At 32.9% G+C, this 22832-nt stretch overlaps 1 protein-coding gene across 1 annotated transcript; it reads right to left on the reverse strand.

Annotated features, from left to right (window-relative positions):
* Positions 1-841: 841 nt before the first annotated feature.
* LOC142636297 (beta-amyrin synthase-like) lies at positions 842-10038 on the reverse strand. The gene is made up of 17 exons (XM_075810469.1): positions 9808-10038; positions 6539-6724; positions 6232-6321; positions 5945-6142; positions 5666-5750; positions 5298-5464; positions 4732-4923; positions 4527-4640; positions 4315-4434; positions 4087-4209; positions 3899-3997; positions 2810-2866; positions 2500-2690; positions 1733-1910; positions 1453-1533; positions 1261-1344; positions 842-964 (listed from the first exon to the last, which is right to left on the reverse strand). The coding sequence occupies exons 1-17, from the start codon at positions 10006-10008 to the stop codon at positions 842-844; spliced, it is 2289 nt and encodes a 762-aa protein (XP_075666584.1). The 5' UTR covers positions 10009-10038.
* Between the last annotated feature and the right edge of the window lie 12794 nt (positions 10039-22832).

Raw genomic sequence — 22832 nt, forward strand, 5'->3', positions numbered from 1 at the left:
TCTAAGTTTTTCCCTTTAGTCAATTAACATGATAAAACCTTCAACTCCTCATAAATTTTTTATGAATATTCGGTAAATGGATTTTATAAAGACCCATAGACTTCATAAATAATATAATTATGGTGTCAATTATGGTAAATATTCATTCACTCATATTTTTTGGGAATTTAAAGTACTTTTTTTTGTTAATTTTTAATTTTAATGTACTATCATTTAGTAAGCTTTTTCAATTGATGTTGTTGATGATGTGGCGCTTATGATGAGTAAGGGGTAAATACAAACAACAACAATTCAAGCCACAAAATTAATCTTATGGGTAAGTTTTACAACAAATATTGCATTTAGTAGCGAATAGTGCATTCTCTAAACTGTAACTTATAGTAACATCTCAAACTACAAAAAAGAAAAGAATATATATATATATATATATATATATATATATATATATATATATATATAATCACATATATCACAAAGTTGAATTACAATTTTAGAATTCAAATCAAATCAAATTCACAATTGCAGTCTAATTTTATTCTATTTGTCCAATTAATTTTTAAATTTTTTGTGCTAAGTGACTTCCATTCATAATGCTTAGTGTGGAAACTGAGATGAATATTTCATCATCACAATTATTGAATGCTTATGTGTATAAGTGCGGGTTACATGCTAGTAAAATATGATATTGTAGGCCTTACTCCCATTTTATTTAGGTGGCCATTAAAAACTTCTATGTAGACACTAATAGTGGCTAAAGAAAGATAAAGTACTGGTGGGTAAGACAAACAACTATATGATGCATAATGGTAAAATAATTAAGAACTCGCTACGACACTCTTAGTTATAAAGTTTTGGATGGCAATGGAACATGCTTGCGGTATTCTCCAAGAGCCCACATTGGGAAAACATTTCTATATAATGCATAATGCAACATGCAGTTCTTCAAGTAGACTCCTGTGGTTTCCTGCCACAAAAAAGTAATTAATGATTAATTAGAATTATTGGAAGTAAAATTTAAGCAAAGTATAATACGTCATATTTTTTTACATTCTTTTCTGCCTTTTTTTAAAAATAAGAATAGGAAGTGATAGCTTTATTAGTTGTGTTGCAACTTGCAAACTACTATAAAGTTTATTAGTCAAGGGAAAAAACTATGTTCCATAATGGAAGAATGATATCTATGCTATTGTCAGTTTTCATATTTCTAGTTAGCATCATTTTCCTTCTATTTTTTATTGAAGTTATGTTAAACAAATATACCTGTTGAGGAAAATCTCCATTTTCCAATTGGTTATTGATTATCAACTTCGCTGCGCGATGAAGAGGTGTCGGGTCTCTTTCAGCCTATTACAAGTAAAATTTTATTTTTAGAATTATTCAAGAAAAGCATAAGATAACACGATATATATATTTATATATATGTAATGATAATTTTTTAAACCATAAACTAACCTGTTTAGCATGAATAAGACCCATCATTGCCCATGAAGTTTGTACCAAATTTGATCGATTTCCTTCAACAGGTATATATATCTATAACCAAGCATAGAGAATTTGTTATTTTAATTTTGATCAAAGAATCTCATTTAAACAAGAATAGATATAAATTTCTTTAAATTGACTCATTGATCTACAAAAACTTAATTGAACCAAATTGATGTAATTAAAGATATTAAATATGAAAAGATAAAGAATTTAGAGACTTAAAGCAAAATCCATGGTTAAAAACTACCTTTTCTGGGCATGAAAGATGGCTCTCCGACCAGCCACCGTCATCTTTTTGTGTTTTAAGTAAAAAATTTACAGCTCTACGTATAGCAGAACAATTGTCGTAAGTCTTGCCCACTGCTACTAGTGCTCCAAGGGCAAACCATGTACCATACATAAAACAAATTCCCCAATTTCCATACCTACCACAAAGAGTCATCATGTAATTAATTTGTGATTAATTTCCATACATACGTGGCAAACGAAGCAAACTGTTGGCTTGATAGATGCTGATGTGACTAAGAAAATAACAATAAAAAAAATGTATTTGATTTTTTTAAAATGCAATATCAGCATTTAAATAAATAAAAAATAACAAAAAAAATTAATTCTCAATTTTAATTCAAACCGAAAAAATTAAAAAAAAAATTAAAAACAAGAACTAAAAAAACTTTTTCTACTTTAAAGATTGAGAATGACACTACTTCCAAAGACCCTACCACATAATAGATACAAAGAACTATCATTATATTCATATCCCCCACTGCAAATAGCCTAGTAGTAATTTTTTTTTTCTTTTGCTGAGGTTGTCAATTTTCTTTTAAAGATCTAACACTTAGTGAAAGCATGTCTCAGTATGGCTAGTGAAACCAAACAAATTTGCACCGTGGAACTTTAGATTTTATTTTCGAATGGCATTCCTAGGGCCCAAAATGATAATCGGCCTTAAATGTAGGGACCAAAAGTGCGTTTACACGTAATAATATCTAGTAAATTAGTACATGAACGTACCAAGAACCATCAGGCATTTGTATGTCTAAAATGTATTGGACTGCTTTTTCAATGGAATTCTCAATCTCCTTTTTCCTATGCTCGGGGTGCAACTTCTTAAACAAAAGTAAAGCTTGGATTGATGATGCAGTGCACTCAACATACTCGTGCTCAACAACAATACCCTCGAAGAATTCTGTGGGATTAAGCCACTAGAAGGGGAAAAAAGGTAATAAATCTTCCATTGATATATGATAATTAAGAGTGAATATATTCACATAAATTTTCAAACGAACATTTCAACGACAGTTCAAAATGTTAAGGTACTAACTTCTAACCACTCTTGAGCTCCTGCGGGCTCCCAAGCTGATAAACCTCCATTCTTACTCTGCATTATTGACACGAGAGTAATGATTAAATATGTAAAGAAACAAGCCACCAAAAAAAAAAAAAAAGAGCAAAACAAAGAAACATTAACAAAGATGCTTCAGAGTTAGTTCAAAAGATGATGAGGGTGTGTGTGTGTGTGTCTATATATATATATATATATATATATATATATATATGGTTGGGTCAAATTATACCTAGTGTAATTTTAAATAATATTATACCACTCAGTATTTTTTAATTAGATAGTAATTTTAACAAATCTACCGTTAGATTATTTTATCTTTGTATATTCTACATACTTGCAAAATTTTAAAGTGATAAAAGATTAAAAGTTATTTAATCAATCAATTATTTAAATTTAAGTTTTTATAGTTTAAAATAATCTATAAAGGATGAGTTTATAGAAAGAATGATAAATAATATCCAATTGACATGAAAATTAATATGAGTGTTAAGAACATATAGAATACGTAACTCAGTGGTGAGATTTTTAAAATTTGAATTCTATAACAAGTTATTAGGTGGTGTAACATTACTTAGAGTTATACTAGGTGTAACTTGAACTCAACTCATATACATATATAGTAAATATTGGAAATGGTAAACAATTTTTGTTTTTTAAGAAGAACATTCTTAGATCAAGTCTCTCTAGATTTGAACAAGTAATTTTCAGCATTTTTAGATCCACCTATAATAATGGTAGCTTTTATTTACGCCTACGCATGCAAAATAAGCAAATAGAAATATACGACGCTATGTTAGACTAATGGTTAGATGATTAGTTAACCAATTCATGATTGTTTGAACTTTTAGGAAGAGTGATAGTTTATAATGATATCATAGCAATTAGACTATAACTCTCATTAATTTAACAAGTTAAAGGTCTTGGTTGATACTTATTAAATCTTGGTCCATTTATGAGGGAAATGCGTTAGCACTAATGGTAAAATCAATTAAATTCGTCTCTTCCCAAGGGCATATGTTTTTGCTACAAGTGGTATTTATCATTATTGGAAAAGTTAATCCTCACCTGTAAATAAAGTAAGATATTAACAGCATCAAACAGCTGTTCAGGTTCCATTTTCTCACCGACAATTTCAGGTGGCATCATTGAAAAAAGTAAGCAGCACTGTGAAGTAAAGGAGAATTTGGTCACACAATGATTATAGACAAGTAGCAACAATAGAGTCTGAAGAAGAATTAAACAGAGTTATTTACCTTCAAACATTCTGCAGTGCAATCAGAAACTTGTAACCCTTGATCTTGATCAGAGAAAGTCCATGATCCTTTAGAAATGTGACGATGCATTTTTCTAAAGTCTCCAGCAGGATTGTTCCTAACCTTTACATTGTTTAAGGGGAACACAATAACTCCAAATGATATATTGAAAATGACTTTCCTAAGCAAAAACGTAGACTTTTATGATTTAAGAATTGAAAATCAAACCTGGGATCTTTTTATGAACTCGTGCCCTTTCGCCAATACCGGACCAGTTTCATCAATGAGATCACTAGCTAAAAGAGCTTGAATACTAAAACCCGCATCCCACGATTGACTACCAAAACTCTACACACAAATTGCATATATCAAAGTCAGCAATTCATGCAAATGGGTAGGTAAAAAGTTCTGCAATTGTTTTGCATAAAATGTGTACTAACATGTGCCTTGATTCCATCTTCAGCAACCCATATGTATTCTTTCACCCTAGCAAGATGCTTCTTATAAGCATCCCCATCTGGATCTTCAACCCAACAAGCAAGCATACACATCGACTGTTCAATGCAAACGGTATTAGGAGGAATATTATATAGCCCAAATTAACCATGTCTATAGCTTTTCTAGAGCACTATAGAATCACATTACCTTTTCCACAACCCCAATGGTAATGTATCTAGTGATTTCATCTTCATAGTGAATGAGCTTCATTGCTGCTTTAAGAGCTTTTTCTCTAACCAATTTATTTAAAGGCCAACGAGTGAGAATAGGCTCAGTTAATATGTATAGGCTATCCCAAAGTAGATCTTGTATCAAAGGATGCGGATAGTAGATATCCTCCTGTAGTAATTGATTTCCAAAATCAATGCATCAGCACACACACACACACACACACACACACAAAAAAAAAAAAAAAAAAAAAAAAAAACTTAATGAATGCATTGAAAGATATATTTAAAAGACTATATGGTAAATGTCATTTCACAATTATCAACCATGAAAATTGTTGGAATATTGATGAGTGAGTGACGTGATTATCTAAGTATTAAATTTCTAGATTGGATACTAATGACAAGATTGAGTGATAAATATAATATAACTGGGTCCAAACCTAATGGCTTAACTTTTGGGCCATGTTATGTCCTTATACATCATATTAACTCTTCAATTGAAGTCTTCTCATGGTGCTATCTCCTCATCAAATGTAAACTCACCTTTGCACATTGGTGACGTGCTTTGGCCCAATTAACTTCACTGTAAGGTTGAGTATAAAGTTCCTCCCTTAATTGAAGAATAAGAGGTGTGATTGGCCCAACAAACCTTCTCCCATATAAGTATGAAAAAGGCAAGTACACCAACCGACAATAGATCCACATTTTGGCTGCATTTTGGGCACCACAAAATTGATATGTTATTAATAGAATTTGGTGCATTAAAAAGAATGTTAAACCTTTGTAGTGACAAAGGCATCAAAGAAATGAACTAACTCTGTTAAACATTGACTTAATTGATTTTAGACAGGTTCCACATGCAATAATGATTTAAAATACTTAATGAAGAAGTAATCATATATTGTATAAACCTGGATACATGGGAACATATGGAGGAAGAAGCCAAAATTCCGGAGGCATTGGGTTGGCCCCAGCCCATTCAAACACACCAAGTATCTACAATTTACAGGACATCACATATTAGTGTTAAATATCAGTAAAAAGTCATCATGCATGGTGAGTACTTGAAACCAAATATGTTCATTTCTCAAATTGTGAAATAAATATGATTATATATTAATTAAAAATATAAAATATTTTGAGTATTTAACTCTAATTTTATGTGAATCTTCACAAATAAATAGTCATACCGAAAGCCAGGACTTTCCCCAAAAAGATATGTGTGTTGCACCACCACGATCAAGGACCCATTTTCTTGCTCTTGCACAAGCATTGTCCTGACCACCATCAGGTCCTTCCCCAAGTATTCGCATACAAATGTAGCTGAGGATTGTGCAAAACATGATGCTGTGCCCTCCTATGTAAAATCCCCATCCACCATCTTCATTCTAAAAACAAAAAACAGAAAGTGAAAATTTTCGCAAAATCTCTATTCTTATTGATTCAATAAACATTTTAAACTTTCAAGAATATATACCTGATGATTGTATATGTAACGAAGAATTTCTTTTTTATACTCAGTTGGGAATACAGTATTAAGATGTCCCGTAATGTAAAAACATAATACCTACATTTTTGGGATCAAATACAAGAAAAATAGCAGTTATATCAAGTTGAAAGCCAAAATAGTTCACTAGCAAGGATGTTATTTGGAACAATTTCATTGTTCACAGTCAACTCAAACTTAGAAGGTATTCTAGAGATGTATATTTACTTGGCAAATTATAATGATAATAAATTAATAACAATATTGAAAGCTTAGTAATGATAATGATGCAACTCACAAAAGGAGGAAGGAAAAACAACGGGCCAGCATTTTCAGCAGGCCAATGGCCATCACAAGACTGCAAGGCCGCATAGAAATGGACAGCCCTCCTCAATGTAATTGTGGCCTTTTCATATGTGATTTCCTCTCCGTCCTCAATCTTAATTGGGGAAATTGTATTTTTGAAGTTTTTCTCCCTCAAAAACTGCAATCATTTCAATAATTCCTAAGTCATTAGCAAACAAAATTTTAAAAATTAAACAAATCAACGAAATGCCCATGTACAAACTATACATTTATATGCCCACTCAATTCAAAGATAATATCGATTATATGGTTATTGATGAAAGAGTAATTCTAGTGATACTATATATTTTTACGAACTAATGTGTCTATTTTTTAAGTTTTAAAAAATAAAATAATTAAAAATGGTATTTTTTATATTGTTGAGAAGTGATATCAATCATGCATTTTCATTCATTATAATATCATCAGTTAGTAAATATTTTTTAAATAAAATTGGTAATAGCACTTGATGTAACACACGCGAAGCTTACAAAATCAAGTCAACTACATAAGTTACTAAGGATCTATTTGGATACTGCTTATTACTGAAAACTAAAAATATTGTAGTAAATTTTTTTTAAAATGTGTGAATAGTGCACATGACCCACTATTTAAAACACAAACGCGCTGAAAAACATTTTTAGCGCAATCCAAACTAACACTAACTAACTAACAACAAAAGTATGAATAATAATTTATTTAAAAAATATATATATATATATATATATATATATATATATATATTTTACTAATAACCTATATATGATTATAGATTGGATGGGTTTGATTTGACCCAATCAGATATTAGCAAGAAACTTATCATAATAAAAGCAAGCAGTTATATCAATATCCCTGCCCTGATTTTTGAACGATAATAAGTAAAGGTAAATAAAGAGATTATTATTGAAAGTATAATTCGATTTTTCTTGGGTGTGTGGGGGCGCTAAAAGAGATTTTCATTTTATGCTTTCTGTGTATTATATTTTGAATTTACACCATTTCTTTTTCTTTTTTTCTCTTTTTTTTTTTTTTTTTTGAGAATCATTATTACACCATTTCGGATACTCCAATCCTATAAAAGTTCTAGTGTTAAACTATTGGATTCTATTCAATACCAAAAAAAACTATTGGATGGCATTATTTATTTATTGCATAAATGGGATCCTTGAAAAGTAGAATGAGTCAACAATCAACACCCATAAAATATTGTTCCCTCAAAAAAAAGGAACGCCAATAAAATATTAAAGGTTAGGTAAGACTTTCTTCATTGGCTTTTGAAACAAAAATTCAGTTTCGCTTGTTCCAAATAAACAAAAAAATAAAAATAAAAAGACAACCAATTTCACAGTTTTTTTTTTTTACCGAGCAGCAGTTTATGTGAAAATAATGTTGCATTAATTATGATTTGTCATTTTAGATAATGTAAAAAAAAACACGAAACTATAGTATAGATCTTCTAAAATTTACCCCTGAGCGCAATTGGTTCCTCAAAATTTTAGTGAGCACTATTAGTCCTTTAAATTTTAAAAAATAAACTATATAAGTTCTTTTATTAACTGATGTTAGTGGTATTGTTTACGTGGCTAAAGAGATAGTGATCTGATATATATTTTCTAATGATATGGCTTTTATCTATGAAAAAATTACAAAAATTATTTTTCACTTCAGAAACCCATTAATATCAAAATACTTGATCAAGTAACAAATAATACCAAATCAAACATGATTAGAACTATTTTTTCCAATTAATTACATGACAATTTATAAAATTATCTATATCTAGCTGTATTATTTAAACAAGTCACATGACTCAATAAAAATGTTACATGACTAAAACTATTATGGATGAACTTTTGTAATTACTATATCATGGGTTGAAGCAAGATACTTAAAGAATTTGCTAAAATTCTTGTGACATGTAAGATTGTTATTGAATGAAATAAAGACAAGTCATATCATTGTTCAAAAGGTCATGTTAATAGATGTCCTTAGAGCAGGAATAAAGTCATTCTTTGTCTTCGGCTTTGGATTTTGGGAGGCAATGACCCCTCCTAAAATTTGAAAAAAAAAAAAAAGAGTATAAACATATAGGTACGTACTAATTTAGCAATTTGTTCGTTCAATAAAATTACATTTAGCCCCTTTAAAAATAACAAACTCCAAAAAAAAAAAAAAAAAGTCTAACAACAAAGTTCCAAAATTTAGCCCAATCTACCAATTAGGGAGAAATAAAAATGATTAATCACATGGATGTAGAAAAAGTGGAGAAAAAGTAAATAAAAAAAGAAAGGTCTGGAAGATAAGGAATGGGTGTATAATCAATTTTATATTACCACTGCGCATCCTTGGTGTGGTGGTCACTCGACAAATATAAATGCTTGTGGGGTGTGACAACAAGGGCTGGGGTTCAAGTCTCTAGGAGGGTATTTCACACACAGTATACTTAAATTAGGCTTGACTAAAAATTCTATCATGTATAAAAAAAAATTATATTACTTAAGATACGTTAATATATTGGGAATATAATGTGTGTGTATATATACACCCATTAATTGCATGAATGTAGAAAAAGAAAGGTCTGGAAGATTAGGAATGAGTGTATAATGTAATTTTATATTACTTGAGATACGTCAATATATTGGGATTATCTATATATATAGGACAAAATTTAAGTAGGAAACGTAAGAAATAATACCTAAATAAAGGGAGTAAACTACAACTAGTATGGTATTGAATTCCTTAATTTTTTTCATACTAATTGGAGTTTCATAATAATTTTCTTTTTATACTAAAGCCACCTTAGCTCGAAGTATTGACTTTGTCATTGCCTTAGGGCAATTATTAACAAACTATAATAGAAAAAGATGACAAAAAATTAGTTTTTTTTTCTACAAAACCTTTCCTAAATGGCTCACTAAAATATGTCAAAGATATCAATTAAAATTTCTCTCATTTAGTGATAGTTTGGATACAAACACGTTTGATTTTGCGGCTGTCTTTTTGTGTGGGTTCCATGCACTGTTCACGGGATCCAACTGGGTCTCCTGGCACTATTTATATATTTAAAAATTATTTTGTTATAACGTTTTCAGTTTTTAATTATCAATTTTTAGCAATAAACAGTATCTAAATAGACCCTTAAAAGTACCAAAGAAATTCTTATAAACACGTGAAATTAATGTTTTGACCGTGCATGACAGAAAAATCATTAGTTTAAGGTACCTGCATTCGCCAGAGAAGATCACCGCAAGCCGGAAATTGACGTCGATTTTTGTGGAAATTTTGTCGAGCCTCTTCAACCTCAGCTCGCTCTTCTGGTGTACCAGCCTCCGGGTCAAACTCCCATGTTTGTCTCCCCGCAAAGTTATTTGTACTAAAAAGATAAGGGTCATTTTTGCCCTCTCCTATCTTCAGCTTCCACATTCTCTTTCAACTTCAACGATATCAATATCTATTTTCTTTTTCGTTTGCATATAACAATGTGTCAGTGATAGTAAATCATGTATGTATATAGTTATGGCTTATGACCAATATTATATATGCAGCCCTATTTTAATATCAAAGTTGTGTTAGAGGGTTAATTTTACAAAATAATAGTAACTCTTATGCCAAAAATGATAATGAAAAGAACCATTTACATGACTTGAAACATGTGTTTGTTTTGTCTCCCCCAAAGGATACATGTTATAAAAATTTGAGAGTTAGAGATATCAAAATATAGTTGCAATCTTGAATGCTTTCTTAACAAAAGTTAGATTTATTTTTCTAAATTAATAGTTAAATATAACAAAAAGACCTTACCTAAAGTTGTTCCCTTAAGCTCCTCAATGCTTTGACATGAGGCTGAGTGTGAGATTTTTTGGTCATGCACTTCTTATTGATGAAATCGAAGAACCCTTTGTGACATATTTGCAGTACTCAAAACAGTTGTTCTGTGTCTAGCTAGAACTTCAGGACAATGCAGAACTGGCCTGGAAGACAAAAAAAAAAAGAAAAAAAAAAGAAAGAGTGCTGGGTCCTTTTGTTTTATGACCTGTGTAGCTTTGTGGTCTTGGACATGTTGAAACTCCTCCTTATATAGAAAAAATGTTGCACCGGGCTCTCTCTCTCTCTCTCTCTCTCTCTCTCTCTCTCTCTCTGCGTTTAAAAATCTAGATATTAATTAGATCTCTCTCTTTCACTTTCTAAGCAAGTAAAATTAAAATATTAAGAGTACGTTTGGTACACTGAATGGGAATTACGATAGAAATTGTAATTTTTATTACTAAGAATAAAATGTGTTGTAATATAATAACTAAACTTATTCATTAGTTTGGTTGTGAGTTATAGGATCAGTTTGGATAAGTTGTTTTAAAAAGTGCGTTTTTAAAAATGGGCATTTTTAAAATGTGTATTTTTAAAACACAATTTTTAAAATCAGTTATAAGTGTTTGGCAAAACTTATGAGAACATTGAGAAAGAAGTTTATTATTGTCAACTAAGCATTCGATCTATATTTGTCTAAAATTATTGTTTGAGCGTAAATTACCAAAATATGACACAACTCTAACACCAAAGTACACTCATAAAATAATTTTAGTCAGATTATAGTCACCCCACCTCTATAGTTGTTCACCAATACAGTCACCTCACCACTATAGCTGTTCACCACTCAATAATAAAATAACTTTCCCAAATCAAACCTACCATCTATTCTAAACTACAAAAACAAAATAGAGTTGAAAAGTTGAAACCCAAATCACAAATAACGTAGTGAAAAATTGACAAAAGAGGGAGAAAGAAAGAACTTGCAGCAGTGGTGTTCTCTATTTGTGGTGATTGAGCTTGCAGATGGTGCAATTGAAGCTTTACCAGTGCGTCTTCTTTCTACTTCTAATATATAATGCAACATGCAATTTGGGTACACTAGGTCTAGAAGCCTCTACCCAATGTGTCTTAGCTACCATTGGAGTTTTGCTGTGATGTTGTTCTGCAACTTGCATAGAGAAAAAACAACAAGTAGCAAGTACAAGTTTTCATTAAACAATAATTTCATCATCAAGCAAAATTTTGAGGATATTTTAGGTATTGACACCCTTTAAATTTGGATTGTGATGAGTTTTTAAAATTGAGGTTTCGAAAAAGTTCAACTGTATTTCATTTCCAAAACGCCAAATTTGGCATTTTTGAAAACGCAATCGCTAAAAAATTGTAATGCCAAACGATGGAAATTTTGCGTTTTGATTCAAAAACGTGCATTTGCGTGGTGCAAGCACTTATCCAAACGGGCTCATAACATTAGAATGAAAGTTAACATTTATTTTAGGAAATTTCTTACTCATACAATTATATTTCCTCAAAAATTGTTATTTTTAAATTTAAGAGATATGTGTTATTTTTTATGATTTTTTACTTTTATAATTGTTAGATGTATAAAGAAAGTTTGTTTACTTGGAAATATATTAAGTTTTAAAATTGTTGCACTTGCTAAGGAATAACTAATACAACCTTTTAAAGAGGAATAGTTATTCCTCATTTTGAAGAATAGCTATTCATAAGAAATGATTATTCACTATAATAAAAACATAACCAAACTAAAGAATAACTAAAATAAGTGAATAACTATTAGATTACAACACTTATTACCGTCTATCAAACATGCCCTAATTAGGTAGCGTGAACCAAAGAGCCCGAATTTGTATTTATTGCAAAGTCAAATGTGTGAAAATACAAATTTATAGCCCATTGGACTTTGATAAATAATAGAAATTCACTAAACAACTCTTAGCTTTGTTACAGCCAGTAGATAGTGAGCTGAGAAAAGGGATAATCGAATCCTCACCGTCTAATTCTTATCACTGTAGTCTTACTTTTTTTTCATACTTTCAGGTTTCGTATGAACTACTTTTTTTCTTACTTGCAGGTTTCGTATAAACTCACTGTAGTCTTACTTTTTTTTCATACTTTCAGGTTTCGTATAAACTCACTGTAGTCTTACTTTTTTTTCATACTTTCAGGTTTCGTATGAACTACTTTTTTTCTTACTTTCAGGTTTCGTATAAACTCTTGAATTATAGATATGAGTGAGTCCATCATTGTGCAATGGTGGTTGGGCATGGCTTTGAATTTGTCAAAGTCATGATGGATTAGATAATAATCAATCCCATTAAATCAAGAGTAATTCTTAGGTACTTCTGAAATTCGAAAAATTATGTTCATTCTTCTCACATCTATAGTAGAGTTCACTTAGCGATTGACCAAGCCAAGATTTCAGTCTACGAGGGCAAGATTCAAATTCAATATTAAAAACGAAATTAATCTAAAAAATATTAATTGATAATAATTACAAAATTGACATGGTAAGAATGTGATTAGAGCATCCACATTAGTGGAGCAATAAATTTAGTATTATGACTTCACAAAAATTACTTTATCTATCCTACTTTTTCACTTTACAAAACATCTAACATCAGTGATCTTATTTTAGCTTTTAACATAATGAAATGTTATAAACAACATAATAAAATAATACATCCACTACAATAAAATAATATATTCACTACAACAATGTGAACACATGAATAAAACAATATATTTAATATAAAGTAGTATGAACACACAATTAAAGTTTTTTTTTTTTACCTGTGAGCTACAATGCACAGCCACTTTTGGCTGTGCACTATAGCTATGGAGCCAAATTATTGGCTTTGGCTCTACCAATGTGACTATAAATTTGTATTTAGTAGTGCTAAAAATAGCAATATAACTTTTTAGCACCACCAATACTAATGTTCTTAGTGCTACTAAACAAAATAATAGAAAATTATATGAATTTTCTTTTTTGGTGATGACTTACATCATTTTATAAAACTAATGTGGTAAAATTTGTAATATTTGTAGCATTATACAACAAGAAAAGTGATAAAAAAAAATTTTTTTTCTTAAAAAGAGAAACAAAACACAAGTGAAAACTAAAACTGAAAGTACTGTAGCAAAATAATTTTTAAAATGTGTGAATAGTGCTGTGGGACCAAACTTTATATTGAAATTTGTGTTTTGATGACTTTTGTAGGTCCATATACAGTGCCAGCAAAATAATTTTTAAAATGTGTGAATAGTGCTGTGGGACCAAACTTTATATTGAAATTTGTGTTTTGATGACTTTTGTAGGTCCATATACAGTGCCATGGGACCCACATTTTTTAAGCAAAATGCACAAACGCACAAACGCAACGCTTCCCAAATGCTCACGAAATGGGTTAAAACATGGAACAAGATGTTAGGTACTTTAAAGCTATCTTTTTCACCTAAGTAGATTGGGTTAGATGAGAGATATGCTTTGGATTTGCCCACTTTGGATGAGAAGGAGGATGTGCATGCGGTAGCAAACTAGTGAAAACACTTCCGGGTTGGACTTTCTTGGACTTAAAGGGATGTGTGTGAGTGTCGGTAACTAACTAGTGATTAGTGAAACCATTTACTTAGTGTTACTGTAAAATTTACCATTCATAAATAGAACTATTCCGCCACATTTTTCAAGTGTTGTGTAGCACTAAAACAGCAACTTTCTTTTTAGGCACGTTCAGTAGCATTACTGTATTCCACCAAAACATTACTTGCAATATAAAAGAATAACAGTACAGGGTAGCAAAAACAGAGAGACAGAGAATAAAAGTAGAGTTGCAAAAACAGAGAGAGAGAGAGAGAGAGAGAGAGAGAGAGAGAGAGACTAGTGCTTTTTTTAACTAACCTCTTTGGGATGAATAAGACCCATCATTGCCCATGCAGTTTGTACCAAGTTTGATTGATTTCCTTCGAGAGGTATATATATCTATGACCATGCATAGAGAATTTGTTATATTAATTTTGATCAAAGAATCTATACAACATCTACAAATCTCATTTAAAACAAGAATAGATATAAATTTCTTTAAATTAAATCGTTGATCTACAAAAACTTCATTGAACAAAATTGATGTAACGAAAGATATTAAGTATGAAAAGACACAGAATTTAGAGGCCTAAAGCAAAATCCACGGTTAAACACTACCTTTTTAGGGACTGAAAGATGACTCTCCGACCAGCCACCATCATCTTTTTGTGTTCTGACTAAAAACTCAACAGCTTTACTTATAGCAAAACAAATGTTGTAAGCCTTACCACCGCAGCTAATGCTCCAAGGGCAAACCATGTACCATACATCAAACAAATTCCCCAATTTCCATACCTACGGCAAAGTCTCATCTTGTAATTGATTTGTGTTACATCTATATATAAAACTATGATAACAATAATAGTAAACAAATGTTTCAAATTCATCATGTAATTAATCTAACCATATTAACAATAACTATGATATCTAGTATACTAGTACATGAACATACCAAGAACCATCAGGCAGTTGTATGTCTAAAATGTATCCAACTGCTTTTTGAATGGAATTCTCAATCTCTTCTTTCCTATGTTCAGGGTGCAACTTCTTAAACAAAAGTAAAGCTTGGATTGTTGATGCAGTGCACTCAACATACTCATGCTCAACAACAATACCCTCAAAGAATTCTGTGGTATTAAGCAACTAGAAGGGGAAAAAAGGTAATAAATTTTCCACTGATATATGATAATTAAGAGTGAATATATTTGCATAAATATTCAAATGAACATTTCAACGACACTTCAATATATTAAGGTACTAACTTCCAACCAATCTTGAGCTCCTGCGGGCTCCCAAGCTGATAAACCTCCATTCTTACTCTGCATTATTGACATGAAAATAATGATTAAATATGGAAAGAAACAAGCCAACCAAAAAAGGAAAGAAAATATTAATAAAGTTGTGTCGGAGTTAGTTCAAAAGATGATGAGGGGTTATATATATATAGCAATAGTAAATACTAAAGTTGTGAACAATTTTGGTTTTTTGAGAAGAATATTCTTAGAAAGACCATGTTGAGATGAGCATTTTTTTATTTTAAAATTTTTCTTTAAGTAGAGATAAGCTTATCCCACTTGACTTCTCAATAGCTACATCGGCTAGCCTACTCGACTTCTCACTGCCAATTAATGGCATTGTAGATTTAATCTAATTGGAAGCGAGAGAGGAGTCAACTTGATCAATCAGATGTGGGGAAAAGCTGGATTGGGATGGTAATGAACTGTGATGCGCCTGGGGAGGACAGCAGGTGAAGCTGCTCCCTAGGCGTGGCTTGAGGGCCTTTTTTTTTTTTTTTTTGCTAGAGATGGAGCGTAATAAAAGCATTGGCCCAAAATTCATTTGTTTCAATGCTAGGCAACGTGAATGGTTACCTTTCTTCTTCGCTTCTTTTCGCGCTTGCCCATCACTTTGTGGTGTGGTATTGCACTGAAAAGGTTTCTCTAGGTAAAGTGTTTCAATCTCCTCAGTGATGATATCCTTATCAGGGATCCGAAAGTCTTGAAGGTCTATCATTGTTGACATCCCATTTTGCAACCCGCATTTAACCTCACATGGAGGGTAAAAGGGTAATTTTGCCTTGGAAATATGCATCTTGATTCTAGTCATTAGATCCTTAATCTCATTTCACCAAAATGATCTTGATGTTGTAACGATCAAATTGACTGGTCATAAGCTCTAATCAGACCACCAGATTCAAAGTTATCATCAAATCAAGTTTTAATGACTGAGATGCACTATCACAAATTGAGTCCGACCATATGTGATTATGAACAATTAATTTCAATTGGTTATATGTATAATCAATTTGAGATCAATGATGCGTCATAATTGATTGGTTAGGACGACATTTTATGGTAGGGTTGCACACACCTAATTAACTAAATAATTAAACATTTATTATTCAATGAGTAATTTGTTTAATTATCTTTTAATTAGAGTAAATTTGAAATCAATTAAGTCTGAAATGGGAGTGATTGGAGCCATTTAATGTTAATTGGGAGCTGATTTGGGACCTATTGAAGTTAATTGTGCTGAAACCATTTTTTAACAAATGACATCTGCTCACCATTTTATCGATATCTCTCAGACTATTTTGAATCTGTGAATGAGGTTAATGTTCCCAGAAACTAGACATCTGGGGCTTCAATTTGAGCATAAGAACGAGGCAATTTCGATCAGAATTGAGTCAGATATGATTTTTTGAAGTTGGCTCTACAGGCTGTTACAGCAGCTACGGAAAAACTGAATTTTGGCTTGCTCCTTACTCCCACCAATTTTTACATTTAATGCTTCAAATTTTCCCCAAGGCTAAAATGAGGTCTAGGTTAATGATTCTTTGTCAACCCTCATTAATAGCTTTCCATTCATATTTCCTCCACCACTACTATATAAACATCCCCCCTTTTCTTCATTCCAAGACAAAAAAAAAAAAAAAAACCCCTCTCTTCTCCTCTCTTGAGTTTTAGGAAGTTGAGTAGTCTTGTCATATCTTGGTCTTCTTGAGACTCAAGATATTAAGTGAGACTCACTCTTCCTCTCCTAACTCTTCTTTTCCTCCACCCTTAGGACTTCCCTAAAGAGTCTCATCATCCACCATATGGATCTTGCATAAAGGTATAATCTCTTTCCCTAATGAGAATTTAGGATTAAAGCATGATAGTAATTATTTAAATTATCTTCAATATGTTTGAATGTTCTTAAATGTTCTTATGTGTTCTTCACATATTCTTGGTTGTTCATCATATGTTCATGCATAAACACTAGTTTTGATCTTAAATCCACATAAAAATATGAAAAACATGTTTATTTCATAATTCTTTTAAATTCTTGAATCTAGGATATCACCATCCACACACATTCAATATACTTTATTTTTCAATCCAAGCGAAATGCTTAATAAATTAAATTAGGATTTATCACATGCACATACTTTAAATTCAACATGCAAATTGATTGATAACATATTGGATGATATGATATGAATGTTGACCACCATAGTCTAAAAGACCGGTTTCACCAGGCAAGGTGAGTGCTTAACACCTTCCCACCTTGTAACATAGCATCCGAACGTAGATCAAGGGTTAGTGGATCAAATGTTTATCCATGTAATTTTCAATTTTTAGACTGTAACTAGGAAACAAAGCCATGTACTTTATCTTAGATTATATCTAGGACCAAAGCCATATAATTTTCCTATGATCAATGTAAATTCAATTGAAAATTAATAAAATGAGGAATTTTTCAATTTTGGTTTTCTTATTTTTTCAATAATTAAATAAGTGGTGACTCCATTGTAAAACCCTTAATCTAAAAGGGAAAATATAACTATTCGAACCTCCATTTTGAGAGGCAATAACACGACTCCACCCATTCACATGGGTTTGGCCCGAAACTATATAAAACAGGTTGGGGGCGCGGTCTCTCACAATCATGACATCATGAATCATCTCGAGTTTAAAATCTCTTTGGCAAAAACATTGACGTTAGATTGTGGACTTGAGTTTGTGAAGAAATTTTGCATTCACGACAGAGAGTTATCTCCTTTGTCATTGAAAATGATTTGGTCAACTCGATTTAGCATGGCTTTTATGCCTATGTTGAAATCAATTGGATCTTCTTCCCTTCTAGTCTCTTTGAGGCTTAAAGGGGCTAGCTATAAGCGGTATTCATCTTCAGCTAAGGAATACCTCAATATAACCGACACTGGTATAGGCACATTTTGGTGGCCTTCTCGCTTGGTGGAATCATACCACTACCGTTTTCTATCTGGTTAGGTTTTTTAGATGGGATAGTAGTTAATTGTTATCACCTAGGTATGGTGCAGTATTTTGGAGTCGTTTCATCCAGATGATAAGTATTTGTTGTCTATGCAGGATGATTTGGAGCGTAAGCTCATTGAAGAAGGGGACTTCTACGTGGAGAGAGTCAATAGTCAATTCCAGATCCGCCTCTGGCACTTTGAAGGCTGCTTCCAATGGGTCAAGGTCTTAGAGAAGATTTAAACAAAGGCTAGGCCCACTTGATTTCCTTGAAAGGCTAGGCAGACAGGAAGAAGAATGAGATCAGTCAGACCCGAGAAGAGAAATAACATAGATCGGTGCCTATCACTTACTTAGGGAAAGGAACGAAATGCTTTTAAGGGTGAGTTTGGTTCAGCTTTTTTAAACTAGGCTTTTTGAAAAAGTGGGGTTTTAAAAAAGTGCGGTATGAAACTGGGCTTTTTGTAAAAGCTAAGTGTTTGGCAAAAACTGTTAAAAAGTGCTTTTTAAAAAAGCTGAATGTTTGGCTAGCACTTATAAAAGTGGTGATTTGAGTGATAAATTACCAAAAATGACAAAGTATATATAAAAAAGTTTATTTCATACTTAAATCAATATTGTGAAATTATTTTTTTCTCATAAATATTAGCTAATAATAACCTACCACTTAATATTTATTGTGAAAATATTGTAATAATTGATACTGATTTTTATTTGAATGTACTATTACAATTATTTTTTTCTCACCAATATTAGCTAATAATAACCAACCACTTAAGATTTATTTTGAAAGTATTGTGAAAAATATTGTGATAAAAATTGATACTGATTTTAATTTGAATGTACTATTAAAATTATTTTTTTCTTTCTAAATTTTTTTTTTTCTCACCAATAGTAGCTAATAATAACTTACCACTTAAAATTTATTGTGAAAGTATTGTGAAAATATTATGATAACATTTCCTTCTTCTTCTTTTTTTCCTTTTTTCCCCTCTTTTTTTATCCTCCACACATGTACCGCATTTCTCTCTCTCTCTCTCTCTCTCCTTTTTTCCCCTCTTTTTTTTTCCTCCACACACTTACCCTTACTCTTTTATTTTTTTTCCTTCTTTCCTCTTTTTTCCCTACCACTTCCTCCAAACTCCAAGACGCTCCACAGAGCTCTCCTTCTTCCTTTTTTTTTTCTTTTTTTTTTTTTTTCATTCTTCCTTTTCTCTTAGCACTTTGTTTGTAACACCCATGCACTTCTTCACCCTGATCTTCTTGATTCTTTCCTTTTTCTCTAAATTCAACCACTCACAAACGGGATGATTCAGATTGGGAAGATTGGATCAAAGCAGAGCAAACGTAGAGCAAATGGGATCAGATCAGATTCAGAAGTGCTTGCAAGAACTAATCCGTTCTCTTGGAGAGACTCTTCAACTTCTTCTCCAAACCTCCATAATCCATCCACTGCAAGATCGGTACAAACTCCATTTGAAAATTTTTTCTATATTCTAATGTTTTTTTGTTTTGCATTTTGAGGAATCCTAATTTGCAAGGGATTGATTTTTTTTTTTTTCCTTGGCTGATTTGGGAATTTGTTATAGATTTTTTTTTGTGTTTAGATTTGGAAATTTGTTATTGAGGGGGTAGAGGGCAGAGCAGAGAGATTAGAGGAATGAAGAATGGTGTGAAGCTTATCTTTTGATTTATCAAAGGGTAATTTGGTAACTTTACCCAAAGTCCAACAGTAGGATTTCTCAACGCCCACGGGCTTTTGGAAAAGGCTCCTCACAGCTCCATTAAGAGAATGCACATTCTCTTCATATGAGCTAAACGCAACATTTTCTGAAAAGTTTCTTTTTAGCTTTCCCCAAACGCATATATTACATTTATGGTTTCGAAACGTGCTTTTTAGGTTGGGAAAGTTGAAACAAACAGGCACTAATCTTGCCTGGGGACGGAGGGAGAAGGTTGACTGGGGCATTGTTCGAGAGAAATGGAAGTATTGATAGAGAATGGGAGAGGAATTAGAGGCATGCTTAGCCACGGATGAAGCCACTGATGGGCTGGTTTGGATGGATAGGCTGAGGGTGGTGGAGAACAGCTTGATTGAGATGGTCTCACTTCCTTTCTTTTTCACTTGATGGGTGGCTGATAGGCCAAAACGTATTGACCCCTTGTGATGGATTAATTGATTAATTAACCAAGTTTAATTAATTAACCAATTTAATTTGCAAACACGTGGTATCACAAAAAAAACACCAATAAACTAACGTGCAGCAGAAAATAAATTTGACACGGTGATTTGTTTACGAATGGGGAAAACCTTCAAGACAAAAACCCCACCAGGCGATTTTAAGGTCACCACTCCCGAGAATCTGCTACTATCACAACAAGCGGTTACAAGTAGAGGAATCCTAGTACCTTATACCAACCTACAATTGAACCCTTACCCTAATACCCAATTGGACTTGTTCTGTAGTGACAATCTCTTCTTTTCGATGCATGGCTCCCAGTACTTGACTAACCAATTGCGTGGATCCCAGTACGTGACTTCAATCACCAAATTGAGAAAGATGTTGGCTACAAAGTTCTTAAATTCATCCTCGCAAAGACACAGCACCTTCTTCACAAAGAGATGAACTAGGGTAAACTTTTTCTCTGGTCACAAATTGCTTGAACAGACTTTGCTCAATGCTTGTGCAACTTGTGTCTACTTTGACGGCCCTTAAAATAATCCTTTTATATGTCTAGGGTTATGAAAAAAGAAGTCCCAAAGACATATCCACGGATTGGAATCAAAACAAATCTAAAAATCTGTTTTCCTTAAACCTTGATAGATAGAGGTGTCGAGGTGCTGTCGAGCAACTGTCGAGCCACAGGGCTGGAACAGCTTCTTAAACCTCGATAGATGCATCTGTCAAGCCAGCTATCGAGCTTTAATGATGAGCACTTCTCAACTTGTTTCTTGGACAGACTTGCATGGTTTTAACACTTGATCTTGAAACCTTGTTTATTGAAGTATTAAAAATATCTTAGATCTACCCAATTACAAGTAAAGTGCATTTTATGTAATTAGCCAATTACATAAAAAGAAAGACATATGTTCTTAACAAGTGAACCACATTTGTTCTTAACAAGTGAACCACATTTGTTCTAACAGTGGCAAACAAAGGAACTTGGCAGAACACTAGTTTTAATTTATGGCTTTCATCTGGAAATAGTTATTATGGTGCCCTGAAAGCTACAGATCGAGAGAACTAGATTTTGATGCCCCTATTCCTAATACAGGGCAAGGGAGTGATTTGTGTTTGGCATTTCTCCACTGTTAGCCCGCAGCGGATTCTAAAAGAGAAAGAATTGGATTGGTGGGTATGTACCGATGAGAGGCAGGGGGGAGCAGAAGAAAAAGAATGCGAATCGAGTACTTACCTTGTCATATGGATTTTCAAGTAGATGGACACCTCCTCTCTAACCTCTCCATGCAAGTCATTGATAGAGCCTACCAACAATCCCAAGCCCTACTCATGATCCAAGGCCCCAGATGATACGTATTTCGATCTGCTAAAGATCACGAGGTCCACCATCTCCTGAGTGGCTTGCTCACCCCTTTCCCTCATTCCTCGGATCATCACATGCTCCTGTCGATCAATAGTGGCCCGCCAGGGATGGAATTGCAAATGGAAAGGTCTAGTGATATGAGAGACTCCTGCCTTTAAGAACATGCATTTATTTCAATGGAGTGAGAGAGGGAATGAGAGAAAGGGATGCATGAAAGGGAAAGGGAGAGGAATCGCTTGTCTTACTTCCTTCAGTTGGCCGTGAATGAATCAAAGCCACCACTTGGCCCAGGGCCAACTTCGATCCGGAGAAATAATGATTGAAATAGATGGCTCAGTGGCTTAGCTAGGCTTCAGAAAAAATGAAGTGAGAAGAAAGGAAGTTGGATTGCCTAGACTTACGCTTTCTCCAACCACCAATAAGGCCCTTTCTGATCCCATGTCCCGACATCTTAACTTAATGGCCCAGCTTGGGGTTGATTTGTTCATCGGGTGCATACATCGTGGGTAAAGGGATGAGTGCTTCGTATTGCCGCTGCTAAATCGACCCTCCAATGTGGATATTTGGAAAGGGGAAGCGAGAGGTTAAGATCTCGATAAGTTCAATTTGTTCTACTGCCAATGGATCCGAGAAGGAGTGAGGGAATGATCTCTTCAATCAATCTCACACCTTCAATCTCCAACTATCAATACCATTCGATGGCATCTAGGGGAAAAGCTTATTTCATCAATTATTCAATCAAGGGTGGCCTTTACTCAACAGATTCCTCTATCAACTTCATTCCATTCCTTCTTCTATCTTTCCCAAGCCAAGGGAGAGGTAAGGGAGAGGGAGCCATTTGTTAATGAAAGGAAAGCAAGAAGGGAGAACCGATAAGTAGGGAAGAGAACCTGGGGGGAAGTTCCTAATCGAAGATTGGGGGAGAGTTTACATCCTCTGTATCCGATTAGTAGCCGATTCACCGATAAGAGGATTAGTTGCTTGGTACCTTACCCTCCTCTTTACCTTTCGAGGGGTATTCAGAGAGGTAG

This window comes from Castanea sativa, chromosome 5 (genome assembly GCF_040712315.1).
Source record: "Castanea sativa cultivar Marrone di Chiusa Pesio chromosome 5, ASM4071231v1".
NCBI classification, from domain to species: Eukaryota; Viridiplantae; Streptophyta; class Magnoliopsida; order Fagales; family Fagaceae; genus Castanea; species Castanea sativa.